At 50.7% G+C, this 27,231-nt stretch overlaps 1 protein-coding gene across 3 annotated transcripts in view; it reads right to left on the reverse strand.

Moving 5' to 3' along the window:
• The window catches only part of ABCC1 (ATP binding cassette subfamily C member 1), a 143,990-nt gene that overhangs the window by 16,274 nt on the left and 100,485 nt on the right, over window positions 1-27,231 (reverse strand). For all 3 annotated transcript variants that reach the window (XR_004967433.1, XR_004967434.1, XM_036308386.1), the window contains exons 15-22: window positions 27,050-27,125; window positions 24,878-25,004; window positions 22,313-22,489; window positions 19,847-20,014; window positions 16,065-16,248; window positions 5,704-5,794; window positions 3,518-3,650; window positions 1,136-1,343 (exon numbers count right to left, since the gene is read on the reverse strand). Coding sequence is in view for 1 of the 3 variants with exons in the window: in XM_036308386.1 (XP_036164279.1) it covers window positions 1,136-1,343; window positions 3,518-3,650; window positions 5,704-5,794; window positions 16,065-16,248; window positions 19,847-20,014; window positions 22,313-22,489; window positions 24,878-25,004; window positions 27,050-27,125 (1,164 nt within the window). In the remaining 2 variants the exon portion in view is untranslated. The remainder of the gene's footprint in view (window positions 1-1,135; window positions 1,344-3,517; window positions 3,651-5,703; window positions 5,795-16,064; window positions 16,249-19,846; window positions 20,015-22,312; window positions 22,490-24,877; window positions 25,005-27,049; window positions 27,126-27,231) is intronic.

Raw genomic sequence — 27,231 nt, forward strand, 5'->3', positions numbered from 1 at the left:
CTCTGGAGCCAACACTGTCAGACCTTGTCTCTGTCACCTACCAGGTGTGGGGCCTCCCGCAAGTCACTTAACCTCTTTGCACCTCAGCTTCCCCATCTGTAACATGGGACACTATTTATAGCAATGTCAAATGCAAGGGGCCTACCCAGCTATGTGCTTGGTGCACAAAAAGTGCTCAAGAATGTCAAATATGTGTATACCTATTGTACACACTATGTGCCTAGGCATTGAATGTACATGTGTGTATATAGAAACAGTTTTGATGAGCACATAAACACATACCTAGTGTACTGTGTAGCATGTAGCGTAGTGGTTAAGAGCACGGGCTCCGAGCCAGACTACCTCATTCAATGCCAGCTCTGCCACCTGTTAGCATGTGACTTAGGGCAACTTACTTAATCTCTCTGGACCTCAGTTTCTGCATCTCTAAAATGGGGAAAATATTAGCTCCTACCTCGTGAGATTGCTGCAAGGGTAAAACAAGTCAAAACACGTAAAGGTGTTTAGAACAGAACCAGGCACCAGGTAAGTGCTCAGTAAATACTAGCTGTTAGTATTAACACTGTGGTTTGGGAACTCTCATGGGACTACAAGAAGGGCATAGAGCAGGGTTTCTCAACCTCTCACTGTTGACATGTGGTGCTGGATAATTCCGTTGCGGGATCTGTGCTGTGCAGTGCAGGATGCTTAGCAACATCCCTGGTCTCTAGACCCAGTAGCACCCTCAGAAGTTGTAACAACCACACGGATCTCCAGACATTGCCACATGTCCCGGAGGGGCCAACACTACATGTGCTAAGAATCCCCACCCTCAGACAGCAGGGAAAAGCCCACAAATGAAACTGTACAGACGCACCATTAATGCTCCAGGTGGACTCTCTTCCTCAACTTTCCTCATCTATAAAATGGGCACACTGGCGCTCTCCTCTATCTCCTAGGGCCATATGAAACAAAGCATTCAAAATATTTGAATGTTTACTGTGTGTCAGGTACTGTTCTTCTGGGTTTGTCTTGGTTGGGGGGGTGGTCTATAAAACCCTGACAAGTAGGGACCAGTTCTCTAACAAGACAGAAAAGTGGTTCCAAGTGCCAAAATCAGGTGGGATGGGGGAGGGTGCAGAGGGGCGGCTCCCACCTTGAGAGATGCCCAGGGCTCCATAGACGCTCAGCCGGACTTTAGTGTGCTCCTGGGTCCCGTTGACGATGGGGTCATCAGTCCAGAGACTGAGCCAATAGTTGGAGGACAGGGCGGCAACGTGGTTGCACAAGAAAAGGAAGATGCTCAGAAAGGAGATGAAAAGTCCAATGGCCTTCATGTAGTCCCAGTACACGGAGAGCTTGACCTGGAGCCGGGGAAAGGAGGCGTTTTACACAACGCACCACACCCACCAGGGTCAGCACTGCTGTCAGGCCACCTGGGCTCACATCCTTGACATGCCCCTCCCCCCCCGCCCTGCCCTTCCCACCGTTATTTGACAAAGAAAGTCAGCAGCAGACCAAGTCCAGGTCCTTGCCCCGCAGGGCTTGGTTTCAACGGGCTCCAGCCTCTTTCCTCCTGCGCTTTAAGGCTGAATTTTGGGTCATCAAGGTCATGTCTGAATCACAGGCTGGTTGAAAGGTAGCAGTGAGGGGTCAGAGCTCTGGGGTATAGCTGAGTGTTTCCTTTTTTCTGTTCCAAGTTTCTGCTCTTCAAGCTCAAAGAGTGGGCAGAGGGTGTCAGAGTAAAGAGCATGTCGCACCCCTTGGTTCCTCACAGCTGCGCTGCCTGCTGTCCCTGCATGACCCCGAGGGGCTCGGGGACCCTCCTCACGAGCAGGGGACGAGGCAGCGTGGGAGGCAGAAGTGGCCGGGTGGGCTGGACCCAGCTCCACTTTGGCAACTGACACTCCCTCCCCGTCTCCGTTCTCCCTGTGAACAATTATAAATGCAGGTGATGCTGAGACCATCTCCTCTGGGGGGTGGGATTCAATGGGGATTAAATGGGCCTGGCATCTCTGGCCCTTCTTTCTCAAGTGCTCGATTCAGGGTCATTTCTCTGGCTCCCTGGAGGGTCAGTGAGAGCAAGGGGGGAGGACACACGACAGCCACCTCTGTCGTCGGCCACAGGTGTGATGGCAGGGAGGGGACAGGCTGGAAACAGAGGGTCCCAGGAGATTCTGATATGTCCAGGTGGGTCTGAGTGCCCCACCCTCACATGGTACCGTACCACCTTTTGGGGGTTGGTTATTTTTCTTTGTGTACTTATTTTAGAAACTCTATTCCCTATTTTTTTTTTTTTAAAAAACCAACATATAACCACATTTATATTTAAAAATAAATTCTGGCCCTGGCTGGTGTGGCTCAGTGGTTGGAGTGTTGTCCCGTGTACTGAAGGCTCTCAGGTTTGATTCCCGGTCAGGCTACGTACCCAGGTTTCAGGTTTGATCCCCAGTCAGAATGCATGGGTGAGGCAACCGATTTATGTTTCTCTCCCCTTCTCCCTTCCTCTCTCTAGAATCAATGAAAAATATATCCTTAGGTGAGGATTTAAACAAAACTTTGATCATTGCCACAAGTGAAAAATTACTGATTAGTGACCCTTGGACAATATAGATGATTGTCAAATATATGTGTGTATATATATATGTATATATGTGTGTGTGTGTATGTGTGTGTGTGTATATATATATATATATATATATAGAGAGAGAGAGAGAGAGAGAGAGAGAGCTTTAAACCCACGCTGTTTATTACAAAGAAAAGTTAGCAATTGTTAGTGCTAGAGACGGAATGGTTGTGTGTCCCCAGAATGCCTATGTGATGGCACTAGGCGTCGGGCCTTTGAGAGGTGATTAGCTTCATGAAGGTGAATGGGATTAGTGCTCTTACGGAAGGAGGCCTCAGGGAGCTCCCAGCCCCTTCTCCCACATGAGGACATGGGAAGAAGATGGCCCTCTATGAACCAGGAATGCACAAGGAAGTGGGTCCTCACCAGATACCAAATCTGCTGGTGTCTTGATCCTGGACTTGCCAGCCGCCAGAGGTGTGAACAATAAGTGTGTATTGTTTCAAAGCCACCCAATCTATCCTGTTATAGCAGCCCGAACGGACTAAGACAGGTATTCAAGACGAGCTAGGTAACTCTCACTGGTGTACTAAGGGCTGGAAGAGAAGTGAAAACTTTCTTTTCTTAATATTCTTCAGCACCATGTCTGTAATCACCTCACATAAATGGAACCCTGCATGATGGGAAGCCCTGAATTAAGAGCAACCAGGTTGCCTACCCCTAATGAGAGGCCCCCAGCAGCTCAAAGGAGGCGGCAGCAAGGACAGCAGAGACCATTCATGACAACCCTGGAGTCAACTGCCACTCAGCTGCGACCCCGGGTGAGTCACCTAGGCTCTTAGGCCTCGGTTTCCAGCATTTAAAACAATACTTTTACAGGCTCCTGTGAGGAAGACAGGTGTTAACACAAAGTCCTCTGCACGGGGACCAGCACACACCCACCAGCATCCTCATTTAGGGAGCCAGCCTCACCTGCCCCGTCTGAGCCTTGTCGGCCTCCATCATCTTCCAGGTGTCCTCCTTGGCCCCAGCCTTCTGCAGCTCGGCAGTGCTGCCGTGGTGCCGGCTGGCGTCCCCGCTGTAGGAGGAGGAGTTGCTGAGCTGTCTGGGGAAAGCAAGGCACATGGTGTCAGCCAATGGAAGCCTTGGGCAGGGACGGCAGTCCCAACAAAGCACTGACCCAGTTCAAGCTTCAGATTTTACAGATGAACCCAGAGAGGGTAGGGGCCCCATGAAAGAAGCGCTCCTTTACGCAGGCATTTTGCAAACAGCATTTTCTTGCCACCAGTGGTCATCAGCTTTTGAAGACCATCACAGATCATCACAGATCAGGTGACCCAGGACTCTTTCCCCCTTGAGGCAGTCCTGCCCCCAGGGACTTACAGCATCGGGGAATGACATTGTGTGTTTGTGTGTGTGTGTGCGCGCGCGCGCACATGCACATGTACATGAGAACACAGGCACACCCCCTCTCTCAGCCACGGCTCAGACCCACACGGGCAAAGGTGATGGAGTAAAACCCACCCTGGTCACTGACTCTCCTGCCTTCTTGGTTTGCCTGCCTCGATGAAGCAAGCACCGGGGCTGGAGGTGCTGGGAGCAGGGAGCTAAGGTGGCCTCCAGCCCACGGTCAGTTAGGAAATGAGCAAGTGAGTCTTGCCAACAGCTGCAGGAAGCAGATCGATCTCAGCTGAGCCTTCAGATAAGACCCCATCCTGGCTGACACCTCAGCGACAGCCGTGAGAGACGCTGAGCAGAGGAACCAGCTGAGCCACATCCGGACCCCCAAGACACAGAAACCATGAGATGACAAACCGCGAAGTGTGTGGTAATGTGCTACGTAGCAACAGGAAATGAATGCCCCAGTGTCCTGCATGTTTCTGCTCAGTCTGCCCAGGCTCTCTCTGGTCTGCATACCACCATCACCTGCCCCTGTTCCCAGGACCACCTGCAGGCACAACCCCTCTCGGCCGCTTCAGCCACTGTGACTAGTGATGCCAGCCGCCCTCCTGAACCTGGCAGCACCCCCAGGCCCCCTGTGTGACTCTGGGCGTGGCTCTAAGCTTTACACACACACGTCCAGCTCCCCACCTCAACAGGTGCACCGACAAAGAAGGAAATCCTCCCACCTGTCCATGAGATAGAAGCGTGAGTCCAGGAGGGTGCCGTGCCCAGGGTTCTGAGGGCAGAGCTGCTCATGCCAATCTCCTTCCAGCCCCATTTCTGTGAAATGCCCCACCCCCACCCCCAGAAGAAGCAGGTCCCGGCAGCCCCACTCGTCCAGGAATGACTGAGTGCTGGGGGCACAGGGCACTGTCCCCGGTGCTTCACAGGCACCGTATCAGGTAAGCCTTACTACAATCACATGTAGCAAGTACACCGCAGACCCCATGTGACAGCTGAGGAAACTGAGGCACAGAGAGGTTAAGCAACAAAGTCCATGGAATGAGGCTCCTCCAAATACCCAATGATCTCACCAAGTGCAACCTCCTTTAAAGCAGCAAAGTGTAGAAGTTAGGGGCAGGGGCTCAGAGGCTGGACTTGGGTTCAAATCCTAGCTCAGCTTCTCTCTAGCTGTATAACCTGTGGGGAGCTCTCAGTTTGCTCATCTGTAAAATGGGAAGATGACAGTAACAACCTCCAGGTTCAATGGACTGTTCAATAGTGCCCTGCTGCACGGAACTTGGCTAAGGGGCCAGGATGCGAGGAACCAGGAGAGGGGGGGTTCCTAATGGCACTGTGTCTGGGTCCTAATGGCGCATCAAACGCAGCAGTTACTATTACTGTGACTAATTTTAATTGAACGCTGGTTCTTAACGCCTCAACCCTCCAGGCCCCTCAGAGCAAACTGAGCAAAAATCCACACCATGTAGGGAGCTTGGGTGTCAGAAGCGCAGACTGATGGTTAAATCACAAGGCCTGTGTGGATCGTGCCACCTGGGGGGACAGTGCCAGGCTCTCCCTTCAGGCCTCTGTGCTCAGGAAAATGAGGTTCCCGGAGGATTTGGGGGGAGAGGGGGAGGCAGAAAGCCTCCACTTGCACGACCCTGGAGAGCTGAAGGCCTTTTTTGGCAGGTGGAGCCAAGCCACTGGCACCCTGTACCTCCCTTCTCCCCACAGGCGGGGCAGAAATGCGGTGCCTCTCTCGCTGTGCTTACCTCTGCGGTTGCTTTCTCGCAGCATCCGTCACCACCATGCCATTCTCCATCTGCTTCGTCTCTTTCCCTGGACCGCTCACGCCTGCTAATCCTGGCAGAAGACAGAGAAGGGGGAATCATGGTTTCAAGAGCTAATGCCACGAGCAAAGATGAGGAAAACCTGTCGCTTGGGAGGGAGATGGCAGAACAACCTAGCCTCCAGGAAGCTCAAAAAGCAAGGCCTGCCTGTGGGGCCACCAACAGGCTCCCAAGGGGGTGGGCACAGGAGCGAACTACTAGTTCCCTCGGGGCAGGGGTGATGCTTTGCGAGGGCCCCATTAGCGGAGGGTGCTGGGACTGAGCAGGTGCCCTGTGCCAGCAGCAATGGGTACAACCCAGTTCAGCTGACAGTGCCCTGCTGCATGGAGCTTGGCCAATGGGGCCAGGATGTGAGGGAACGAGGGGTGGGGGGGCACAGCCCTCTGGTCCCCAAGCAGGAATGATACTCAAAATAAATAGCAACCCGGTCTGACAGAGGCACCAGCCAATCAGGTCCCAGGGGTACCTTGTCGTGCTGGGAGTTAACCCTTTGGCTGCCTAATCACGAGATGGTCCAGAAGGTCCAGGGTAGGGGGTACCTGGGGCGGTAGCTTCCCCAACTGTAAGGAAGTATTTTAATAACTGATACGGCCACCATGGACACCAGCCGGATGTCCACCCAATCCCAGGAGGTACCCACCCATCACTCTAATCACTGTAACCTTGACAGTGACGCTAACATTTAACAATGGGGTGGCGGCGGCTGTGCTGTGCTGAAATACATTGTCCCCTTTAACCCTCCCAACTACTCAGCGAGACACTGATCACCCCAACTCCTCTGTGATGTCCTCCCTCTCATGCTGGGGGAGAGAGACAAGCACGATGGTAGGGCCCCACAGGGATGACCCCAGAGGAGGAGGGGAGGGATGCAGGAGAGAAGTCACAACAGGGGATCAATACGCAGCCAGGGTGACCCTGGGAACATGCTGATGAGACATGCGCAGAAGCAGGGTCCAGAAAGGCTGGCTCTGGGGTGACAGCCAAGGGAAGACAAGGAAGACAGAAGCTTGGGGTGAGGGGGAGTTCCATGCCGATTCTCAATCCTGGCTCTGAACCCACCCCTGGGGTGCCCAGGGCAGGGGCCTGCACTGACTGTGCAGGGAGACGTGGTCCCGTCCTGTGCCGGTCAGAGCACGGCCAGTTGGGGAGTGCTCTCTCACTTCCTGGTTGTGTGTCCCGGGGAAGTGAACTCTCAGCCTCACCTACCACAGCTGTACAGTGGGAGGAAGGACAGCTCCTATCTGCACAAGCAGGAAGGTGGCGCTCGGTAAGTCCAAGGCGCCACTGTGTGCTTGTCACCTGCGCTTTAAACGTGCTCTACAGAGTCCGGCACCCAGCCAGGACTGAGAATCGCTGCTTCAAACATTGTCTTTGCTGTCAGTGCCTTTGTTCTTAATTTAAAAAATAAACTAAACAAACAAACAAACAAACAAACAGGAAGCGTGGTCACAGGCAGGACGTCCGTGCGGCCGCGTGCAGCCAGTGCGCCTATGCCTGCACAGCATCGGGCCAGGCCGGCCTTGATCGTCTGTGTCTGGGCAGGGGCGGGGATGCTGAAACACCTCATTCCTGGGGTGAGGGGGAGTTCCATGCTGAGACACCAGTCCTGTGGGCGGGGGCTTCAGAGAGCCTGGCTGCCCAGGCCGCCCTCCGCCCTCCGCCCTCCGTAAGCCACAACCTCCTCTTCCCCTCCTGCTCCTCACTCAGCACCAAGACTAGGCGGGAGCCCCCACTGTGGCCCCATGTGGCTGCCTCCCCTTCTCAGCCCAATTAGCCCACAGGGTGATACACCCGCCCCCTGGGGCGGCTGGAGAATTCTCCTCTGCCCAGGGAGGGACTGAGAGTCTATGAAGGGCACTGTGAGCGTGTGTGGGCCCACTGTCCCATCTGCCTTCTCCCAGGGGATTAGCCCTCCCCCTCTTCCTGTGGTCTTGACAGGCTCATCCATCAGGGTGCCCCTGGCGTCCTCAGCCAAGGAGGGGAGGCTGCCTAAGGCCAGCCCATCAGAACCCCTCTCCCAGGACCCTGAACCATCACTGGCCCCCCAAGGACCAAAGAAAGAGCCAACTGATTGTCCCAAAGAAATCTCGTCCCCAGCGTTCTCATCTCTTGCGTCCTGTTGTCTGGGCTTGCCTTTGGTTTCTGAGCTACCTGGGGTCCTTCCAGTCAACACCTTGTTGTGAAGTGGCTGGCCCTCTGTCTGACCTGCAGCCACACAGCGCTGGTCATAGAAGGCAGGAGGTATGGGTCTGCTCCAGCGGCCAGACATCTCCAAGGGGAGGGCAGCCTTACTGGCTGAAATTCACTACAGGACATCCGTCCGCTGGGCGCCCACAGCCACCTGCACCACTTTGTCAGTGACTTAGCTCATCACTGCACTGTGGTGGCCTCCAAGGGCTTGACCCAGCCCAGAAGGTATGAGTGGCATAATAATTAAATAATCAGCCCTAATCAAACTGCTGACATGCATGGTCCATCTACCGTGTGCCAGGCATTTCACAACCAGGATCTCCTGCAAGGTGTGCTGGTCACTCACGATCCCCTAACTGATGAGACAGTGATGCTCGGCCACGGTCTCCCAGCCGACGAGCGGGAGAGCTGGAGGTTCTAACTGTATCCCCGGGTGCCCGCCGGAAAGCCTGGAACAGAGTAGGTGCCCAATAACTGTTTGTTGGATGAACAAGGGAAGGGGTGGGAGAGCAGCCGCTCCAGGGCCCGCGCAGACATGCAGCAGCAGGGCAAGGCCGTCCACAGCCTCGTGCTGCAAGCACAGGCAACTCTACCCCACGCCACTGACCTTCCTCCTCCTCGTCCACCACTTTGCTGCCTGGGAATTCACAAGATCCAAGAAAGTGTTAAGAACCGAGGCAAAACACCCTCCCTAAGCCCCCATTTAAATGCCCAGAGGGGGTGGATGGATGTGTTCCCTTAAGGGTGAGGGGCAAGGATGGCTGAGGGACCTGCTGCATTTGTGCCTCAGTTTCCCTGCTCTACATGTTGGGGGGGGGGGCGGGGAGCGATCCCTGACAAGCACACTGCACGAGGCCAACCCCTTTCTCTAAAAGCTGTAACTGTGAGAGTTTAAACATAAAAAGGGCAGACAACCTTCCGTCTTCACAGCTGTTTCATGGCAGCAGAGGGAAGAAAAGTATTACAGCGGGCAGGGCAGGGCAGGGCAGGGTAGGGCAGGCCTGGCAGCCAGGAGGCAGCAGAGGCCGCAGCTCCAGCTCACAGCCTTTAGTTCCGAGAGGACTCAAGAACCTCCCTCTGAGTCCTAGTCAGTTTGGCTCAGAGGATAGAGCATTGGCCTGTGGACTGAAGGGTCCCGAGTTCGATTCCAGTCAGGGGCACATGCCTGGGTTACAGGCTCGATCCCCAGTAGGGGGCATGCAGGAGGCAGCCAATAAGTGTTTCTCTCTCATCATTGATGTTTCTATCTCTTTCTCCCTCTCCCTCCCCGAAATCAATATATATTAAAAACAACAACAACAAAAAACCTTCCTCTGAGCCAGCTGCACATGGAGCTGAGAAGTGGGGAAGAGAAGGAAACTTGGCTCAGGAATCATCTCGGACCCTCCTAGGCTAGGATGGGGACCCTTCTTGGGGTTCTCACAGCCTCCCATGCTTGCCTCCAACACCATGATGTCCTTGATTACTTAGTGTGTGTCTCCCCATCGAACTGTGGGCTGGACTGGGTTTACCCACTGCTATATCCCAGCACCGGAACATCCAATGGCGTGTAAGCTTACACAGGAGGTGCCCTGCACAATTCAAGGGGCACCATGCCACACAGTGGCTCAAGTGCCAGGCAAGGCACAGGCACGCTGTGCAACTGGATGAGCAGGTGACAGATGAGCAAGTGAATGGCTATCCTTCCAGTGCCAGAAGGGCACCACATCGGCCACAGTGGTGCCATCGCAGAGCCCGGACCCCCAGAGCCGGCTTCTAAACCAGCCCAGAGAGAAATGGTAAAATCAGCTCATCTCGCTTTCAAATCTGGGCTATTTATGCAGCTGAGTTAATGTCCAAAGCCCAGAGACCTTATACGGACTTACAGAGGGCATGACCTCAGCCATCAAGGGGCAGTTCATTCACTCACTCAGCACATTTATTGAGTGTCTACTATGTGACAGCCATTGTTCCCCGTCCAGAGGGAACCAAAAAGTCCTCATGGAGCTTAAATGCTAAAGGGCAGACAGAGACAATAAACAAATGAGCAGATTCAGAATTTACTACAAAGAAAATACCACAAAAAAGAAAATAAGACAAAGCAGAGTAGAGGGAAAACCAAAGATGCCATGAAATAGTGATTCTGGTTTTGTTTTTAAGCAAAGACAAGAAATGTAATTCAGTGACTGCTCCTTGAGTGTGCCTAAGCACCAGGTTGCCTGGCGGCGTCCCTGCCCTCGAACCACTGGTGCGCTGCCTGGGCTGTGCGCTCAGCCAGCTGCTGGCCCTCAGGGCGGGCACCTCTCAGGCTCACTGTTTATCCCAGCAACACTGCCTTTACTCAAGAAGGTTCTGTAACTCCACTTGGGCAAGGGCCAGCGGGCCAGCCTCCCTCAAGGGAAGGATCCCAGTTGCTGCTCTACAATCAACGCCTCACTTTTGACCAAAAAGGGAAGTGACTGGCTGCATCCCTGAACCAACCCCTCCACTGGGCCCTGAAGGTCCTTCACACTCCAGAGAGGAAGAAACAGGCCCCTGAGGGCAGCAGGGAGGAATGTGCTCAGACTCTCCAGCGCCTGTTGGCCTTTACGATAGATTTTTGTAATAGGGGGAGGCGCTTATGCTTATGATCTGATGTTAAAGAAAAAATACGTAAGAAGAGGGGCAGGAGAACTGATGAAAAGAGAGCCGGTGGGAAAGAGGCCCAGGCCAGCACAGCCCCTCCCTCTCTGGTTGTGGGAGAGTGGGAGGAGGAGGCTCTTTGCGTTTCTGCAGTTTGCTATTGTCTACAATCAGCCCATAGTGATTTTATAATCAGTACAAAGAAAAGCAGCAAACATTTGCGATAGGGAAAACAGAAACTTCCAACAAGGTTCTGAAAAGTGGACACGTTGTTGGAATCAAGGTCTTTCTCCCAGAAAACCAGGGGAGGGCCTAGGCGGCCTGTCCTGGGAGCAGAGTGGGTTTCTCACCGCCCGTGGGCCGGGTGATGCTCTGCCACTAGTGGGCGGAGGAGGTGTGCTGTGCACTGCAGGGTGTTTAACAGCATCTCTGGTCTCTGCCCACTAGATCCTGGGAGTACCCACCCCCCAATCCCGGTTGTGACAACCAGATGCGTCTGCAGACGTTGCCAAGTTTCCCTGAAAGGCACCAATGTTCCCTGGTGAAAACCACTGCTCTGGTGTTAGGTTCCTAATAAAGGAACCAGAGCAAATAAAAGTGTTCTTCACCTTCTAGGTACAAAGGTTTTGAGCCAATTTGTAAATCTCTTTGCCACCAAAAAAAAAAAAAAAAAAAGCATCCTAGAAATCAGCATAATGAACTTCCTGGGGAGGAACATCTCCCCGCCCCAAGCCTGGCTCCTGTTACACCTCCCCCTTCCCTATCCCGAAGAGAAAGAACCCCCAAACCACATCCCCCTCCCTCACCCCCCAGCCTGGGCGTTCTAAAAAAGACCCGGTTAGGCCAACCAGGGGAAAAGTTTTAGGCGGAGCCAAGAATGCGGTTCAAACAAATCCAAGGTCACTGGCGCTTGGAGCTGGCTAAGCGAGACTAGACCCTTATTGCTGGGCCTTCCAGGGAGGGAGAAAGAGAGGGGGGGGGGGCGCCCAGTTTGATTTCAGACACAGGGACAGAGGACTTCTGTGTCCCACCCGGCAGGAGGCTGGGTGGCTGAATTGGGGAAGTGAGCCCACAGTGGTGCTAGGGTGGTGGATAGTAGCTGACGTGCACCAGAGAGAGAGAGAGAGAGAGAGAGAGAGAGAGAGAGAGAGAGAGAGAGAGAGAGAGAGAGAGGAAGGAAAAAAGAAATTGGCAGCGTTCCATGTTCTGCAAAAACTGCTTTGGATATGCCTGCAGCTGGGGAGGAATGGAAAAAAAGCCATCTGTGGCCAACAAAGTGTAAGGACGTTCCCTGCTCACCTGGATAGAAAGTGGAGAGGGACCTCATTCTGGGGAAAAACTCAGTTTAACCAACGCGTGTTGCTTTGGAAAGCACAGAGGGTTATTTTTGCCTAACTGTAGCCACCAAGCAGTTTGGTGAAACAAAGTGGTCTCGAAGTAGCCCCCACCCATCATGTAACTTTGGCTTGACTCAGGCTCAGAGGTAGGAGACTTTGCAGCAAGAAGAAAACAGGCTAGACTTAAGGCAGAACTTTCCAACCACAGGAGCATGAACATGTGGAAACTCATTCCAACCAGGGAGTTTACAAGCTGAAGGGAGGGTTCGCTATCTCATGCTGGCAAAAAATAATAATAATAATAATACACACACTTTTAAAACTGGGGTGCATAGTGGCACTATTCATAATATCCAAAGAGTGGAACCAACTCAAAAATGTTCAACTAATAAATAGATAAATAAAATGATGTGGTGTGCTCACACAATGGAATATTCTTCAACAATCAAAAAAGTAAAGTCTGGACCTGGCCAGGTGGCTCAGTTTCCGAACACCAGAAAGGTTGCAGGTTTGATCCCTGGTCGGGGCGTGTACAGGAAGCAACCGATTGATGTGTCTCACACCAATGTTTCTCTCTCTTTTTCTCTTTCTCTCTCTCCTTCCCTCCAAAAATCAATGAAAACATCCTTGGGTGAGGATTTAAAAAAAAAAAAGGAAAAAGAAACGAAGTCTGATACATGCTACCACACAGATAAACCTTGAAAACATCATGCTAAGTGAAGGAAGTCAGTCCCCAAACTCCACATTACAGAATCCCACTCATATGAAACGTCCAGAGGAGACAAATCCATAGAGACGGCAAGTAGATTTGTGGTTGCCTAGGACTTGGGGGCCTGGGAGAAGAGGGGAGTGACGGCTAATAGATTCGAGGTTCTCTTGAGGGCTGATGAAAATGTTTTGAAATTGACTGGGCTGCACCACTCTGAGCATATAAATTACTGGCTTGTACACTTTCACTGGGTGAATTGCATGGTATGTGAATCATATCTCACTAAAGCACTAATTAAGAATCACTAGGACCTCTGTGGCAAACTCTAAGTTAGCGGGATGAATGAGCTTCTACCCCAGGCAGACCTGGAGGCCACTGAAGGAGCAGAGGACTGGAAACTCAGAGACCAGACCTGAGATCCCACCCCCACCTGCAGCCACTGGGTGTCCTCAGACAAGCTGCTTCCTCTCTGACATTCAGTGGCTTTCGACTGCACTTAGACCAAACCCAAACTCCTTACGCGGAAGCTCTGGAGGGTGACTCCCTCACCAGTCTCACCTCCCACTCCCATTCCTTGCCCACCATGGTCTGGACACACTGGCCTCCTTTCTGCTCCTTAAACAAACTGAGCAAACAAATGCATGAGGCCTTTGCACTTGCTGTTCCTTGTGTCAGAACACTGTTCCTCACATCTCCTTGTTGGCTCCTTTCTATGCCAATGTCACTTCTTCAGAGGGCTTTTTTGACCACCCTGCCTGAGTTGCTGCTGTGCCACCCTGTCACACCCCAGCACATTATTCTGCATTTTTAAAAAATTCATAGCACTTAATGCTGTATGAAACCATCTATATTTGTTGATCTGTTTATTGCCTTTCTCTCCCACTAGATACTAAGCTCTATGAGGACAGGGATTTGTCTATACATTGCTCACTTCTGTTTCTCCAAAACCTAGGACAGTGCTGTTATGGGCTCAATTATGTCTCTCCCCCATCCCCCCACCCCCACCCCACCCCCGCAAATCCATATTTGAAGTACCTCAAAATGTGTCTGTTTGGAGATAAGGTCTTTGTAGATATCACTAGTTAAGATGAGGTCATTAGGGTGGGCCCTGATCCTATATAACTGGTGTCCTTATAAAAAGGGGTAAATTTATGCCCGGCCATCATGGCTCAGTGGTTGAGCATCAACCTATGAAGGAGGAGGTCACGGTTCAATTCCAGGTCAGGGCACATGCCCTAGTTGGGGGCTCCATCCCCAGAGTGGGGTGTGCAGGAGGCAGCCCATCAATGATTCTCTCATCATTGATGTTTCTATCTCTCTTTCCCTCTTCCTTCCTCTCTGAAACCAGTCTGTAATAATAAAAGTGTAATATGCTAATCAGACCAGACAGACAGATGACCTTCCTGATGTTCTTCCGGATGAAGCCGGGCTGTGAGGGCCGAGCCCCTTGCACAAATTTTGTGCATCGGGCCTCTAGTAAAAATATATTTTAAAAAATAAAATAAAAAGGGGTAGAGACAGACACACAGGGTGACTACCATGTGAAGATGAAGGCAAATAGGGATGCTTCTACAAGCAAGGAATGCCCAAGTTTTGCAAAAACCCCAGAAGCTGGAGAGAAGCGTGGAACAGACATTCCCTCACGGCCTCAGGCAGAGCCTACCCTGCCGACAGCATCACCTCAGACTTCCAGCCACCAGAGCTGTGAGACAGTACATTTCTGTTGTTGAAGCTACTGTTTGTGGAACTTTGGTATAGCAGCCCTAGGAAGATAATATGAGTACTTGACGCACAGTAGGTATTCAATTCATACCTGTTGCATGACTAAGTCAATGAACAGTAAGTAGCTTCCTTAGCGATCAGTCCCTTTCACAAAGCCTGGGACCCACTTGCTCCCGGCATAGAAGGGACGAGCTTCTTTAAGGCCCAGCTTCCTCGCCAGAGACCTGGGAGTAGTAATTCCACCTCCCTCATGAGCTGCTAGGAGGATTCAGCAAGATGACTTCTGTGAACAGAAGCCAGGGAGCACTCCACATCACAGACACTTCAGTGACAACTCTGTCCGGGGAGCCGTGCGCGGCATACCCGTGACCCTGCCCCTGAACACAGTCAGTCTATCGGAGACCTGTTTGGGGACCAAGTGTATAGCAAACACACTGCACAGGCTCAGGAAGTCTGTAATCAGCTCCTGGAAGAGGGAGACAGGGCAGTTGACCTCTGTGTAGTTCCACTCTTTTTAGCAACAGCTGAAACCAAAGCCGAAAGGCATCAGATGACTGCTCCGTGCTCACAAGGCCGGAGCTCGGAGCCAAGGTGAGCAGAGGCTTGGCTGAGATGCCAATCTGACCCACGAACACAGGGCAACCGGCAAAGGCTGCAAACCAAACCCCTGGCTTTTGCACCACATGATCAGGGAGATCAGGACTCTTAGGAGTCTTCCCTGTCTGCTTCAAGTAAGGCCGGGTGAGGTCCCAGCCAGAATTCAAAAGGTGCCTCCCAGGCTGTCCCTGCTCTGAGGCCTGGCCTGGGAGGGGGGACGGGGAGCAGCGGCTGGGAAGGAGGCAGGTCTGTCTCGACCTGGCAGTGCCAAGGGCGTGGGGGTAAAAGAGAGGCAGCAGCTGCCGTTTACTGACGACTCGGTGCCAGAGGCTTCACGTAACATGGCACATTAAATCGGCCTCTGGTGCTAGAAGCCTGGTTCTGCTGTTACCCTGCTTTATCAATGGGGAAACGGAGGCTCAGAAGGGGTTTGAGGTCACACAGCTGGTTAGAGCAGCAGCTGGGATTCAAACCAGGTCCTGCCAACTGCACATCTGCACGCTCAACCACCTTGCCTCATCTGGGTTAAGCCACATGCCCCCGGCTTCTCACAGCCTCGTGGGAGCCGGGAGGACTGTAGATATCACTGTCCCTATTTTTGTCACAGGTACCCTGAAGCTCAGGAGGCCCACAGCCACATCACAGAGAAGTATTGGGACTAGTGCCCAGGTCTGCTGACCAGGCCATCAGCACTGGGACCCCTTCTCAACTCAGCCTAAAGCAGTGGTTCTCAACCTTGGCTGCACATTAGAATCACCTGGGAATCTTTTTAAAATCCTGATTTCTGGGCCTCATTCTCCGGAAATTCTGTTTCTTTGTTATGGGGTGGGGCCACAACATTAGTAACAGAGAAACAGAATTTGTGGAGGATGAGGCCCAGAAACCAGGATTTTAAAAAGATTCCCAGGTGATTCTAATGTGCAGCCAAGATTGAGAACCACTGGCCTAAAGGGTCCTTCCAGGTGGTTCCTGAGGGGGCCTGGCCCTGCCCCTGCCTGACGCCTGATGAGCGGCCCAGTGGCTGATGGAGATCTGCAGGGGACAGGGGACAACCGGGGCCCTGCAAGGCGCCCCCCGCCCCTCCCACCCACCCACCCCTCCATGCTGGAGGCAGCACACCACCCTACCTTCGTCCTGCTCCGTCTGCTCCTGTTCGGCGCTGGAGTAGGTGCGCAGGAACTCGGCGAAGGCCCCGTCCCGAGCCAGCAGCTCCTGGTAGGAGCCCATCTCGGAGATCTTGCCACCAGTCATGACGATGATGACATCCACCTGTGGCAGGTAGCTGATCCCATGCGTGACCAGGAGCCGAGTCTGCGGGCAAAGTGGAGACCGGGTGGGTCGGCACACGTGCGACCGGGAATCACCCCGCGCCTGGGACAACTGTGAGTGCTCCCATTCAGCACATGTGCCCGCACCTGAGGGAGGAGGGTGGTGGTAACAGGGAAGGACTCAAAGATCCTGCCCCGGATTCCAGGGTCTGGGAGAAATGAATGACTTGACTAAAGCTCTACATGCTGGACAGTGACACAGCACACAGGGGTTGGGGCACTGATGTGGGATGAGTGTTGCACTTTTAGTAAGGTGAGGGGAAAGGCTATTTTTAAAGAAAAATCTGAAGGATGGAAGGGAGGGAGGGAACCAGGCACATGTAGGCAAATAAACAAAGGACTCTGGCCCTGAGCAGTGGTTCGAGCTTTGCCTGTGCACCAAAGGCTTGCGGGTTCAATTTCCAGTCAAAGGCATGTACCTGGGTTGCAGGTTCAGTCCTGGCCCTGGTCAGGGTGAATGCAAAAGGCAACCAATGGATGTGTCTCTCTTACATAGATGTTTCTCTCTCTTTCTCTCTCTCTCTCTCTTCCCCTCCCTACTTCCCTTCCACTCTAAAAATCAATGGGAAAATATACTTGAGTGAGGATTACCAATAAAAAGGACTCTGATGCAAAACAATTTGCATGCAATAGCTTCATTTTTTTAAGTAACCACCCACTTCCACGCCCCCCTCCCCACCCCAACTATAAAATTTGTCAATGTGTCTATCTTTTATCTAATGATCTGAATGTTTGGGAAGACACTCATCAAACTATTTACCTGAGTTGACAAACTTTTCCTTAAAGGGCCAGATGGTAAACATTTTCAGTTCTATGGACCCTCCGGCCGCTGTGGCAATGAGTGGCTCAGAGCGGTCGCAGGATGGCAGCCATGCACAGGCATGAACAGGGGCTGGCTGTGCTCCCAACCTGCTTTCTTCACAGACACTGATGTTTAAACTCAATGCCATTTCCACATGTCACCAAATTATTATCTTTCTTCAGATGTTTTCCACCAACTTAAAAATGTAAAGGGCTGGACTGAAACAGAGCAGGCCAGTGGCTGGCCCCGCTCTTGAGAGAGGAGCTGGGTGCAGAACACAGGACGGCCATATTTTAAAATTCTACACACACTCTTTGTACTCTTTAATTTTGTATGACTTCAATAACAATTTTTTTATTGTTCAGTAATTATGTCTGTACAGAAGTCGTTGCGGTGAGTCTGGGAATGCTTCAACAGGCAAGTGGCAAAATGCTCACGACATACGTGCACAACATGATAACCCCATCAAAGCGTTACACACAACACGAGGATGTGAAAGAAATTACAAAAGCCCCTGAGCAGTGCGATGATGCCTAATTGCTTTGTCCTTTTTCATGTTTTTCTGAATCCCCTATACTCTTCCCATGGGCATGTTACTTTTTTAATCAGGAAAAAAAGAAAAGAAAGAACCAGTACTCCCACCCCCAAATTCCCTCTAAAAAATAAAATAATAAAAGAGACAGCCAGTTGGCCTGGAGGTCAAATCCCCCCCAGTGTTACCTACAACAATCAAGGCTTAACTACAACAAGACGGCGCACAAAGACCACTAGGGGGTGCACCAAGAAAGCATAAAAAATGCGGAGACAAAGAAACAGGACAGAAATGGAGGAAGGCAAAATGCTGGATATAGAGCTCAAAACCACACTTTTAAGGTCTCTCAAGAACTGTCTAGAAGCCGCCGATAAATTTAGTAAGGCCCTTGAAAAGACTGTTGAGACCGCCGATAAATATAGTGAGATCCTCAAGAAATCTAATGAGACCCTCGACGTTGTGATAAAGGACCAACTAGAAATTAAGCATACACTGACTGAAATAAAGAATACTATACAGACTCCCAACAGCAGACCAGAGGAGCGCAAGAATCAAGTCAAAGATTTGAAATGCGAAGAAGCAAAAAATACCCAACCAGAAAAGCAAAATGAAAAAAGAATCCGAAAATACGAAGATAGTGTAAGGAGCCTCTGGGACAGCTTCAAGCGTACCAACATCCGAATTATAGGGGTGCCAGAAGATGAGAGAGAGCAAGATATTGAAAACCTATTTGAAGAAATAATGACAGAAAACTTCCCCTACCTGGTGAAAGAAATAGACTTACAAGTCCAGGAAGCGCAGAGAACCCTAAACAAAAGGAATCCAAAGAGGACCACACCAAGACACATCATAATTAAAATGCCAAGAGCAAAAGAAAAAGAGAGAATCTTAAAAGCAGCAAGAGAAAGAAACTCAGTTACCTACAAGGGAGTACCCATACGACTGTCAGCTGATTTCTCAATAGAAACTTTGCAGGCCAGAAGGGAGTGGCAAGAAATATTCAAAGTGATGAATACCAAGAACCTACAACCAAGATGACTACCCAGCAAAGCTATCATTCAGAATTGAAGGTCAGATAAAGAGCTTCACAGAGAAGGAAAAGCTAAAGGAGTTCATCACCACCAAACCAGGATTATATGAAATGCTGAAAGGTGTCCTTTAAGAAGAAGAGGAAGAAGAAGAAGAAAAAGGTAAAGATACAAATTATGAACAACAAACATACATCTATCAACAAGTGAATCTAAGAATCAAGTGAATAAATAATCTGATGAACAGAATGAACTGTTGATTATAATAGAATCAGGGACATAGAAAGGGAATGGACTGACTATTCTTGGGGGGGAAAGGGGTGTGGGGGATGCGGGAAGAGACTGGACAAAAATCGTGCACCTAAGGATGAGGACAGTGGGTGGGGAGTGAGGGCGGAGGGTGGGGTGGGAACTGGGAGGAGGGGAGTTATGGGGGGAAAAAAGAGGAACAAATGTAATAATCTGAACAATAAAGATTTAATTAAAAAAATAAAAATAAATAAAAAAAATAAAGTACAAAAAAAAAAAGAACATTTCTTGTAACCTCGGTTCAGGGAGAGAAGAGCAGTATCTGATGGAAGAAGCTCACTACTTAGTTCTTGATTTTTGTCTTTGAAAATGAGTGACTTTTGGGTTTTATAAAATATAGAGGGGAGGAGGAACTAATTGTTATGGGGGAACACCCCATGCCCCCTTTATAAGGATTTGTACCTCACTATTCAGTGAGGTGTTGGAGCAGTGTTCTCAGTATTATAAAGTGACAGAATAACTCTGAAAACAATAACAATAAAAATAAAAATAAGATAAGATAATAAAAGAGGACCAGAACCATTCCCTATTGGGTTGTGGCAGTTTTTCTCCCCGAATCTCTGTCCCTCGGCCGGTGGTCACTTTGGAAAGGAAGGGAGAGCTGCCTGCTCGGTCACAGGGGCCCTTGGGGTGGGATTTCTTTCTCTGACGGCACCATCACTGTTAAATCAGGAGGAGGGGGGCCTTTTCTGGCCAAGTGGAGGCAATGACTTCAAGTCAGGGCCAAGGACTTCCCCCGTCCTGAGAAGGGTTCCAAGGGAAGCATTAGAAAAGTATTCTTAAGTCCAATTAAAAAAAAAAGCAAAAAAAAAAGCCGGGAAGTGAAGGAGTCCTAAAGGAGACACATTCCGACAACCAAAGCACAAGAGAACCAGGCCTCGAGCCCTGCCCCTGCCCCTTCCGCAGGTACCTTGTTCTTCAGCATCCCCTTGGGACCGATCACATGTTCAAATATGTGTTTGCCCACATGGGAATCCACCGCCGACAGCGGGTCATCGAAGAGGTAGACGTCGGAGTCACAGTACACGGCCCGGGCCAGGCTCACGCGCTGCTTCTGGCCCCCGGACAGGTTCACGCCCTGGGGAGTCACATGGCAGAAAGTGAGTTTGCTGGGAAACCTCCAGACATGCAGGGAGGGCAACCTGCGAGGGATTCAGCACACCCGGCCGGAGACGGCGCAGGGCTGCACCTCCTGTGGCTGTGCAGAGCAGAGGCAGGAGGGTGCACCGGCACCGCTGCAGGTCTGTGTCCCAGCACAGGATTAGCCTCACCTGGAAAGCAGGTGGGAGAGAAGACCTGAGACTCCAGGGAGCTGCTGAGAGGAGACCCAGGACAGAGCGAGTGTTTCGCAAAGGGTGGCAGGTGACACTGAACACTGTTGGCTACGGGAAAGGCTCCTGCTCTCTGAGTCTGATGGAAGGCACCAGAGGACGTGGCAACGATATCATTACTGCTATTACTGTTATTTTTTTTTTTTTTTGCTGTTGTTAATCCTTGCCCGAGGATTTTCAATTTTCCATTGATTTTTAGAGAGAGTGGAAGGGAGGGGGAGAGACAGAGAGAGAGAAACATCGATGTGAGAGAGACATCTATTGGTTGCCTCCCCAAGTAGGGCCGGGGATTGAGCCTGCAACCGAGGTACATGTCCTTGACCAGAACTGAACCCGGGACCCTTCAGTCCGCAGGCTGATGCTCTATCCACTGAGCCAAACCGTCTAGGGCTATTGTTGTTGTTATGGTTAACAGCTGATGGTTTCTGAGAGCTCACTCTGGATCTAGCACTCACTGGTGAAGCCTCACACAGTCCAGGCGGGCTGCACCCTGCGGGCACTGGGACCCAGCCCTACTCACTAGCAGGAAAGGTACCATTTTCTAATTCGCACAAGAGCACGACATGGGCCACACAGCAGCAGCCCTGTCCCTCCCATGACGGATAACTCATTGTCATTTCCATATCTGGCTGGGAATCAAAGTGGACACCCAGTGGGTTAGCTGCCAGCCTCCCTGAGAGATGCCCTCCATCCCCATGCACCAAGGTGGTGTCCTGGCAGCCAGGTTTTTCTGCTTGGTCCCTCTGGCCACAGCTTTCTGGTCCAGGGGCAGATACAAGACCTGAGCTAAGCCAATCATATTTTCTTCCTCCAGATTCTGGTGCTGGGACCCAGACAAGGAGAGTTAGGAGTCACCAAGTGGCACATACAGGCACTTAAAAAAAAAAGAATAATAATTTCAAAAAGCTGATTGGCAGATTTCCCTCTAATGAAATAAATTATTCATCAACTAAGAAAGCTGATTGAGCCACTGTCTTGTAACTGAAAATGGACAAGAAAGCTCTCTGATGCTGCTGTGGAACATTTGCATTTGCCTGGTGCACACCAGGTGACCACCAGGGGGCGCTAAGACAAGCTGGCCAGTCAGTAAAGCATGTGCAAAGGCCCGGAGGTGGGAAGGGGTTCAGGCAAGTCACTTAGCCTCTCCCTACCTCCTTTTCCTCAACCACTTACGGGGGGAAACAGTAAATCCCATCTCGCAGGCTTGTGTGAAGACAAAGTATGTATAAAATGTGTAGCACTGGCCCTAACCAGTTTGGCTCAGTGGATAGAGCGTCAGCCTGTGGACTGAAGGGTCCCAGGTTCGATTTCGGTCAAGGGCATGTACCTTGGTTGCGGGTATATCCCCAGCAGGGGGTGTGCAGGAGGCAGCTGATCAATGTTTCTCTCTCATCGATGTTTCTAACTCTCTATCCCTCTCCCTTCCTCTCTGTAAAAAACCAATAAAATATTTTAAAAAAATGTGTAGCACTGTATGTACTAGTGCCTACTCCATAGTAAATGCTCAAAGTGTTAGCTATTTTATTATAACTGATTTGAAAGAGACTGTGAACATCTGAATTACTGACACCCCTCCTCCCCTTATAGTGCCCTTTGTCATGGGACTTTGCAGTCACATGACTACAAATGTAGAGCACACTTCCTGGTCCCTAGTCTTTGGGCTCAACCAAGTGACCTACCCACTTTGTGGTGGAAAGAACAGTGTGCTTTAAGGGACATCACATTACTTCTTTTTCTCTTGGGCTTCTGCTCTCAGCATGAGAATAACTTACCCCTGGGGAGCGGCTGCCCCCTCAGCCTAGGCCCCAGAAAGAAGCCATGTGGGGCAGTCCTGGGCCAAACCCAGTCTGGAGCCAAGCTCAGCTGGCCTGCAACATGGAGCAGAGTTGCCCAGCTGAGCCCGGTCTGGGTCAGTCAATCACAGTCAACTCACACACCCATAAGTAAGGGAATAAGTGTTTAACATCATAAGTCACTGAGAATTTTTGTGATTGTTACACAGCAATAACTGGCTGTTACAGGGTCCGTGCTGAAGACATACTGACCTTCTCACCAATCTCCGTCCGGTCCCCGCTGGGCAGGATTTCCAGATCTGGGAGGAGGGCACAGGCTTCTATCACAGACTTATAGTACCTTTCCTGTAGCTGGCGTCCAAAAAGGATGTTTTCTTGGAGAGAATCATTCTGAATCCAGGCCTGCTGGGGGACGTAGGCCACTGAGCCCTACTTGGCAAGCGGAGAAGAAAGCAAGAGACAGGGAGATGTACTTGGTTAACAAGATAGCAGCCAGCTCACCACATGCCAGAAAGGCCCTACCTTCACAAGCGAATGCATCCCACCCATTGTTTCAACAAGAGGTAAACTGAGTCACAAAGGACAATGGATGCCAGAGCTGAGATCAGAACCCACACTGACCAACATCGGGAGTTCAAGAATCAAAATCCTCATTGGTGAGATTATAGTTATGCATTTAGTAAAAATTCACTGAATGCCTCCATCAGCGGACTAAAATGCCTCCCAAGAATGGGAAATTATCGATTACAAAAATTACTGATTACAGTTGTGGTAAATGCTAAGAGAAAAACATATGAGACCTTTAAACAGTCCTTTAAAAAGAAAGACCTGCCCTAACTGGTTTGGCTCAGTGGATAGAGCATAGGCCTGCGGACTGAAAGGTCCCAGGTTCGATTCCGGTCAAGGGCACATGCCTGGGTTGCAGGCTTGGTCCCCAGTGGGGAGTGTGCAGGAGGCAGCCGATCAATGATTCTCTCTCATCATTGATGCTTCTATCTCTCTATCCCTCTCCCTTCCTCTCTGTAAAAAATCAATAAAACATATTTTTTTAAAAAAAAGACCTAGTTAGGAACATCAGGAAAGCATGTCTTGAGGAAATTTCCTTGATGAAATTTAAGCAAGGACTTCTGTGTCAAAATCATCCATTTCAAAAGCTGTGGTGTCTTTCTTCCCACATAATGTAAGGTATCAAGAAGGCCATGAGAAGAGGGCTAGGCACTCCCTTCCCGGGCAAAATAACCATCACAAATAAACCTTTAACCTCATCAAACCCAATACTCAGTGCACCCTCCCATTCCAGATCCATCACTTCTTTATTTAAAAGCTTTCTCCTTTAAAGCTGTGGTTCTCAACATGGAGTGATTTTGCCCTCCAGGGGACATCTGACAATGTCGAGAGGCACTTTTGGTTGTCACAGCTGGAGGCTGCTACGGGTGTCCCGGGATAGAGGCCAGGGATGCTGCTAACCACCCTACAATGCACAGCACAGCCCCACAACAGAGAATTATCCAGCCCAACAAGTCAACAGGGCTGTGGTTGGGGAAATCCAGGGTTAATGAAACAGAACGCGACATAGGTCCCTACATGATTTGTAATTTTCTTCCAGTAACCCAGCTCACGTGGACCATTGATCCTACTTCATAACATGTATTTGAAAGCAATGACAGAACATTTCCTAAAACAACAGTTAGACAATATTAGTTTGGACCCAACTACTGTAATGTATACTTTTTACTAATGCATATTAGGCTAAAGGGCATTATTTAATCAACAAAGATTGTGCACTGAAATAGGGACAATGGCATAAACCAGCATCCCAAAAGCAGATTCCAAGAGACAGTAATTCTGGGCTGTAACTAGTTTCCGCATAGACAATAAAAAGGTTTGGGCAAATATGGCTGGACCATGCTGGGTTAACCAAAGTTAAATAGGTTTCTTTCTCCCTGCAGAATTTCTTAGAGCCTTTACTTTATTAATGTTTATTCTACGTGTCCAAGAGGGAGGGAACCAGAGTGTGTAGTATTTCCCAAAACATCCCACAACGTGGGCTTGCTACAGACCCCACTGCAGGTACCGCTGGTACCAACAAAACTTTGAGGGAGGTTTTCCTACCCCAGGAGAAGGCTTTCATGGGGAATGAGCTAAATGCAAAACAAGACACTTAATTTCTAAAGGACTCATTTATTCACTGAAGCAGCCTCTCAGACTCTCTCTTGAGGAAGATAACAGCTTCGTTCACAGTACTCTGTGTATTTAAATGCAATAAAACCACAGTCTGTTTTAGCCCCATATTAAGAACTCAATACACACTCAGATTTTAAACAGTTCCCTTAAAAAGAATTCTCTAAGATCACATTCCAATGACATAAATCAGAAATCTTAAGTTTAGTTACTTTTACACACACACACACACACACACACACACACACACACACACACACACAGCTCCGTAGAGAGAGAACAAGCCAGAAAGACTCATGGACAAAGAGGTCACGAGATGTACACTGAGGAGCAGAGATGGGGAGGGAACGAGAGACAGTGAGCAGACCAGGGAACATTTGTGTGCTTCCTAAATATGTACTGAGTGCCCACTCCAGGCCTGGCACTATGCTTGGTGCTCGGACACAGCACGAAATAAGTGACACTTCTTCCGGATGGCACAGAAGGGCAGAAAGAATGCGAGAGAAAGAACAAGAGAGAGAGAGACCTTGCTGCTCCTGCCTCATGCACGGGGACCACATGAAAGAGAAGCCAACATCACACCTGACCTTCCTCTCACCCATCAGCCCCCACGGCTCCCTCTCACCCTGTCCTCACCTTGATAGCCACGTGCCCCTCCACCTTGTCCATCTCGGCCAAGAGTGCTGAGAGTAGAGATGACTTTCCACAGCCCACCTGGCCCACCACGGCCACCAAGGAACCTTCTGGAACGGAGAAGGTGATGCTGAAAAGACACAACACACAGTGCCTCAGTCATGCTCTCACCTGAATGAGGTCGACAGGGGCCGGTGCCCTGGGCCACGGAGCTGGGTTTACCCTGAGTAGAGAGAGAAGCGGAAGGCAGGGTGGTCGAGCGCCTCTACGATGTGGACATTTCTCCCGTGTTTCTGCTGCTGTGCTTGGCTCAGTGAACAGTCTCAGGTCTTTCCTGTGTGAGGCACAGGCCAGGTGCTGAGATGCCAGCACATCTGAGAAAACGGAGACCTGAGTGATCAGCCAAATGCAGGGCTATTCACTTTGCCCCGGGGCACAGCACAGGTGCCCTGGGGGCAGAGGGCACCTCAAAAGGAACTCTGAAGGAAGAGTAAGCGTGTGTCAGACACAGAAACCTAGAACAGCTTAAGAAAAGGCCAAGGCTTGAGTAGCGTGTACGGTCAGGGATTGACATGTCAATGACACAGATGAGGCAGGGAGGGTAGGCCCATCCTGAAGGTGGGTGGTGGCCTCCACTGAAATTGCCCTTTGACAGGTACAAGAAAATAAGCTCACGCTCTGGCAGTGACTGCCTGTCACAGGGTGTGTCAGAGCTAGGATTTCCTCCACCAGAAGGGCAGCGCGTCCAGGGCACTGCTGGGTTGCTCACACTGGCTGTGCTTTTCCACGGCTGCTATTAGGATTTTCAACCTATTCGCGGAAATGCTGTTACATTTCGCTGTCACCCACTGTCTGATTCTTGGGGACCTGCTGCACGGTCGCACTGACTATTCTTTTGTTCCTGTGCAGTGAGGGGGGTGGGTTAGGGGGCTCAGGGAAGCAGCTCTTGCAATCATCCAGGTGAGACGGGAGTAACTTTATAGGCTGAGGAGAAAGAAAGTTTGGATGAATAAAGATTTGGGGAATCGAGGTGGGAGAGGAACAGGACAGCCTTTGATTCTGGAAGAACAGAAGAAAAGATGAGAGCACAGACATAGAGTATTTACTTGTGGAGTAGAATGAGAGAGAAAAGCTAAAATTGAAGCAGGCAGGAGTAGAGTCAGACACAAGGAAGAACTTCCTAAACATGCAACCCCACCATGAATTTTCAGGGAGATGTGATACAGATCCTTTTCTCTGTAATTTGGCTCCCAGGAAGGGGGTATTTGCTCAGGGGCATGGGGGATACATTTGGCCCCTTCTCGCCCTGTGTTTTGGGGACTCCTTAAGGAGGCCTAGAAACCACTGAGCAAGGACTCCAGTCAGAGGAAATAAGAGGCACTTAACAAGTTGCCCGGGAAGCCAGGTCAATTCCCTGGACACCGTGTGCCTTGTGGGCAAGGTACCAGGGAAGGAGTGGGTGAGAAAGGGTGATCCAGGCAGCTGGAGATCCCCGGAAGGACAGAGAACAATTCCTTCCTGAGAGCAAATCCCAGCAGACAAGAATTCCTTACGACAGACTCAAGCCTGCCTGCCACCACCATCAGCATCACAGTCTGGGACCCTACTTGGCCAATCAGTGTGCTGGGTCTCTCCGGGCACAGTAATTGGCTCAGGGAGGGGCACATGACCCAAATTGAGCCAATCAGAGGCAGGCAGGTCTCCTAATCCAGTGGTTGCCAACCAGTGGTCCGTGGACCACTGGTGATCTGTCAAGTCCGAAGGGTTGGTGACCGCTGTCCTAATCCACACCTGGAGTGAATAGGGACCATTTGCCATCATGAAGGGAGAGGCCGTCTGAGAGAGAAGCAGAACAAAGACAAGATGCAGAGAATCCTAATGGCACTGAGTCCCTGGATCACACTGTACCTGAAAGTGGCCCTTCTCAGTTACTCACAGCAAAAATCTCCCTTTGTTGCCTAAGCCTATCTGTGCAAGGTTTCTGTCACTTACAATGAAAGGGAACCCTCTGTGCCAGGCACACTCTCATCAGGTGTGACTGCATCTATTTCCCAGATGAGTAAAGTGGGGCTCAGAAAGGCAAGGGACCTATTCAAGGTCATAGAGCTGGAGCGTGGCTGGCACTGAACCCATGTTTGCCCAGAGCCCTGTGCTTCTGTCCACATCCTGGCTTACCCATTCAGGGTGGGAGGGTCGCTCCTGGCCCACGTGAAGGTGGCGTTCCTCACGGTGATGCTGTGCGAGCCCCCGCCTGAAAAGCAGCAGACACAGCGCGTCAGGCACTATGAAGTCACGGGACTGGGAGTGAGCAGCAGGCTCTGATTTTTTTTCTAATCAAGTGTAGTTCAACCCCAGAG

The sequence above is a fragment of the Myotis myotis genome, unplaced genomic scaffold, assembly GCF_014108235.1.
Source record: "Myotis myotis isolate mMyoMyo1 unplaced genomic scaffold, mMyoMyo1.p scaffold_m19_p_5, whole genome shotgun sequence".
Lineage (NCBI taxonomy): Eukaryota > Metazoa > Chordata > Mammalia > Chiroptera > Vespertilionidae > Myotis > Myotis myotis.